The sequence below is a fragment of the Musa acuminata genome, chromosome BXJ1-9 (genome assembly GCF_036884655.1).
Source record: "Musa acuminata AAA Group cultivar baxijiao chromosome BXJ1-9, Cavendish_Baxijiao_AAA, whole genome shotgun sequence".
Classification (NCBI taxonomy): domain Eukaryota; kingdom Viridiplantae; phylum Streptophyta; class Magnoliopsida; order Zingiberales; family Musaceae; genus Musa; species Musa acuminata.
The window spans coordinates 23,818,477-23,823,126 of NC_088335.1; the positions used below are offsets into that span (position 1 = coordinate 23,818,477).

At 46.3% G+C, this 4,650-nt stretch overlaps 1 protein-coding gene across 1 annotated transcript; it reads left to right on the top strand.

The window, feature by feature from the left end:
• Positions 1 to 1,372: 1,372 nt before the first annotated feature.
• Positions 1,373 to 3,857, top strand: LOC135594311 (cytochrome b561 and DOMON domain-containing protein At2g04850-like). Its single transcript, XM_065084705.1, has 2 exons — positions 1,373 to 2,803; positions 3,445 to 3,857. Exons 1-2 carry the CDS (start codon positions 1,588 to 1,590, stop codon positions 3,567 to 3,569), a joined length of 1,341 nt encoding a protein of 446 aa, XP_064940777.1. The 5' UTR covers positions 1,373 to 1,587; the 3' UTR covers positions 3,570 to 3,857.
• The last annotated feature ends 793 nt before the right edge of the window (positions 3,858 to 4,650 follow it).

The window sequence follows — 4,650 nt, forward strand, 5'->3', positions numbered from 1 at the left end:
TTTTAAAATATAAATCTCAAAATCTTATTGGATCATCTCATATTCTAATCGATCAAACAGGCCCTCAAAATTATTATTTTGATATCATATATCATGATCTAAATTTGATGGATTAACTGATATATTAACTTCTTTTGATTATTAAAATTATTAAACTAAAATTGATAATAGTATATTTAGAAACATAAATTAATTTTAATGAAGTGATCAGTGGTATTAGATCAGATGTAGGAGAAGGTAGTCGAGACAGGGGATAGTCGACAGCGGTGATAGCCTCTGGTGAGAGAAGGCAGCCTGCTTGAACAGTGGTGAAGGATGTGATCACGGTGAAATCAGCGAATCAATCAAACATGGAGTAAGCGACAACTTGCTTCGATGAACCAATAGGAATCTAATCGCCGGATGATCCGATCACTGATCAGAGGCGGCAATAGGAAACTACAGCGAACGCGAAGGAAGAGAGAGAGAGAGAGAGACAGAGAGAGTGCAGCGATCTGAAATCAGCAAAGCAGGGGAAGATAAACGGCTCTAAGAAGACCCCAAGTGATGAAAATTGGGCATCCACTGCCCGGTATCAGCTTCGACAAGCCAGGATGGTTGAGGGCATAAGAGCCGGTGGTTGAGGATTCGCCACTTTTAATGAGACAAGCCGAGCGAAGGGAAAGGGTTAAGGGCAGCGACGAGGTTGGTGGTGATGCGGATGTGGAAGTGAAATTGGAAGTCGCCGTGATAGGGAGGTGAGTAGCGAGGAAACATGAGCAGGGGAGAGGTGAGCAGCGAGAGTCATCGTAGTTAGGTGACGCTGCAGGGAAGAGCGACGGAGGAGAGGCCGCGTGTGAGTGGCGCAGGCAGCGATGCGATTGTGTTCGAGAACAACGGCAACAAAGAGAGTCTTTGCGGATCGATCTGATCGTTGATAAGAAGGATAGCGATGGGTGGAATCAGATCGCTGATCTCTTAGGCAATTGTGGGGTGATTAGTCAACGATGAAAATAGCGCAATAGAGGATTGGAGGACTCCCCGATGAAGAGCGCCGCGGAACACTACAGATTCGTTGTTTTGCGATGGAAGATTTTCAGAATAAAGGGAATATTAGCTCTAATATCATATTAGAATAGAATAAAATATTGATAGTAATTCTGATACATCATAATCTTATTTATAAAATAAAAAATTAATCAATCTCAAAAAATTAAAATCTTTATTATTTCGTAGGAATAAAAAAAAACAATGATGACTATATCATTTTTTAATATATAAATTTTTATTACGTCATGAGATACTTGATGTTTGCAACAATTTTTTATTTTTATTGTCTGCATATTACTAGTCCGGAGAACTGACGGACCACGCAAGCAAGATTGAAGTTCTCCGTGGTAGGTCTTCCTCTTTCCACCTTCCACCTTCCGTTCAAACCCAAGACCAATCTTCTGCATCAACCCACAACACTCATTCTGCAACCACCAAACTTTGATGATTCCCATCTCCGCACTTCCCTGTCCCGTTACCTTCAAAGTCATGCTCCACATTGCATGATCATACATACCATCGCCACCGGCAACTTATTCCAAGCTCTTCTCTTCAACCATGTCCCCTTCTTTCTTACTCCTCCTGCTGTTCCTCCTTGGCTTCACCACGACTCCCGCGACCACCCGCTGCACCACCGCGACCTTCACCAAGACCTACCAGAAGTGTGTCACCCTCCCCACTCAAGGGGCATCCTTGGCCTGGACATACCACCCCTTCAACGCCACCCTCGACCTCGCCTTCTCCGGCACCTTCATCTCCCCCTCCGGTTGGGTTGCGTGGGGCCTCAACCCCGACTCGCCCGCCATGACCGGCGCCCACGCCCTCGTTGCCTTTCCCGATCCCTCCTCCGGCGGTCTCCTCCTCCTCCCCTTCGTTCTCGACCCGTCCGTCAGGATCCAGAACGCCCCGCTCGTCTCCCGCCCCTTCGGCCTCCGTCTTCTCTCTTCCTCCGCCGTCCTCCGCGGCTCCCGCTCCCCCAGCGACGGCTCTGCCGTCCTTATCTTCGCCACCCTCTGGCTCTCCCCCAACCACACCCGCGTCCACCACGTGTGGAACCGCGGCCTCTACGTCCAGGGCCGCTCCCCGACCATCCACCCGACCGCGCCCTCTGACCTCGCCTCCCGCGCCACCATCGACGCTGCGTCCACTGCAGCCGAGACGGCGCCGCAGGCGCCAGACGCGCTCCGGTCGTCCCACGCCGCGCTGAACGCCGCGTCGTGGGGGCTCCTCCTGCCGGCGGGTGTCGCGGTGGCCCGCTACCTGGGGCATCGCGCGTCGCGTGGACCGTCATGGCTCTACGCGCACGCGGCAACGCAGATCGCCGGCTTACTGCTTGGCACCGCAGGGTTCGCGATCGGGATCGTGATGGGCAACCGCCCGCGGGGCGCGGAGCACCGGCTGCACCGAGGACTGGGGGTCGCGGCGTTCGTGACGGCGGCACTGCAATCAGCGGCGCTGCTGTTCCAGCCGAAGGCCACCAACAGGTTCCGCAAGTACTGGAAGTCGTACCACCACTTGGTGGGCTACGGGTGCGCGGTGGTGGGGGTGGCGAACGTGTTCCAGGGGTTCGACGTGATGGGGCTCGGCCGGTCGTACTGGAAGCTGGCCTACTGCCTGGCACTGTCGACGTTGGCCGGCGTCTGCGTTGCGTTGGAGGTTAATTCGTGGGTGGTGTTCTGCAGGAATGCGGAGGAGGAAGAGGAGACGACGACAACGACGACAAGAGAAGGTGATTCGATGGAGGGAGGAAGGGCATCGAGTTCTCAAAAGCAAGGTCTGAGCCTCTAGTTCTACATCCTGATACACACCAAATGAAGCCAATCTATTTCTAATTATTATTGCATTTCAATTTTGTGGAAAAGTAAAACCAAAACCATGTTCATCGATACGTGCTATTCAAGCTTAGGAATGAATGATCAATGATGAGCCAAAGCTATTAATCTTTTTATCACTATTCTTAACACAACCCCACACGTTCACTTAAATTTTCTATCAGCATCATTGCATATAAAAGTTTCAACCACTAGATTTTAGTTTATATTTAACCCAACTTTTTTCATTTCTGTCTAATTTTTGTAAAAAGGATAGGTATTATAAAATTAACTTGATCAGCTTAAGTATGATTAAGATGATATAAGGGGATGAGATAGATGGTACACTATAGGCAAATTACTCATCTAGAGAGGAAAACTCATTTATGAAATTTTTGTGATAAGGTAAATGTTTCAAGAAGAATACAGAAAAAATATGTTGCATAACTATAATGTCAGCCATCAAAGAAAGAAAAATAAAACTTACGTTAGCGTGTGCCAGTAATGCACAACCAATCTCGCACTTTTTGGAAGTATTGAAGTATTGATGAGCATTGGAGAACATGCTGAGTATCATGCTAATGAACTGTTCAAGAGATTACAGGCTTAATGAACTGTTATTGCTGGACACCGACCAAGATGAGGATCGTGCTTAACGAGTTATCCGGCGTATTGGGCATGAATGCAAGGACTCCGTCTACTGGTGGTATATTGTTGGATTGCGACTAGTTAAGTTATGGGACAGATCTAATCATTATAATAGATTCTGGATTGTTCAATTTTCCACCCAATATAGTTTTTTTTTTTTTTATAAGCTCAGATGCGAGGGGTTAGGGTGCATGTCTACAACGAAAGTAACTTTTTTTTTTTTCTTGTCAAAAAATGATAAGCAATGATTAGTGAATTGGAGGAATATATATATATTGTTAGATCAAGAAAGGCACTAAGTGGGGAGGTGAATTAGTGCAGCAGAAAAATTTTTGTTATTTAAAAAAAACTTGTTTCGATTAAAACCGATTCAGATGATAATAGTTTTAATTCAATTCGTTTCGGAAAGAATTTGAACATTAAAGCTTTTGTGAAAGTGCAAGAGAAGACTAAGGTAATTTGCAGTAATATAAATTGCACAAATGAAAAGCGTCGGTTTCGTAAAGTCTTCGTACGATTAAAGCCGATCTCGGAAGGTATTTACTTGAAAGCGTATGTAAATGTAGCTAAAGCACAGTAAGGAGGAGAGACAGTTTGCTATAAAAGAAAGTTACTCAAAGTAAATGCAAATCGAGTTTTAGAGTGATTTGGTCAATGTGACCTACATCCATTTTCGGATTCCTCATCCGACGAGGTCATCGGTGTCTATTAAAGGCCTTCCTTCAATAGGTGAAGACCGAACACCTCTTTACAACACTTTCTCATTTTCCCGGGTTTTGGAGATGAACCCTTACAAGTCTCACTCCTCTTTCTTGGATGGTTACAAGGCTAAGAGATCAAGGAGGAGAACTCTAACTTTTACAACACTTTAAGGCTCAAGAACTCAATATTATGCCAATAGGTTTTGTACATTCCATGTAGAAAAGGGTGGGGTTTTTATAGGCTCCAATGGCTTAAAAAATGGAGCTAAAATGTGTCTAATCCCGGATTTTCAGGGTCCTGGTGGTACCACCGCCATTACTGGACGGTACTACCGCATGATACCTGACACTGGACAGTAACACCACCTGAAAGGGGTGGTACCACTGTTGGCAGCAATAATTGTCGGTGGTACCACCACCCAGAAATCCTGGGGGGCATTGCTTTCCAAGCGGTGCCACCG

Excerpts from the sequence above, each read along its gene's own strand:
- LOC135594311 (XM_065084705.1), top strand. The coding sequence starts at position 1,588 with ATGTCCCCTTCTTTCTTACTCCTCCTGCTGTTCCTCCTTGGCTTCACC. Across the intron at positions 2,804-3,444 it reads ATCGAGTTCTCAAAAGCAAG|GCTTAATGAACTGTTATTGC; the intron begins GTCTGAGCCTCT and ends AAGAGATTACAG.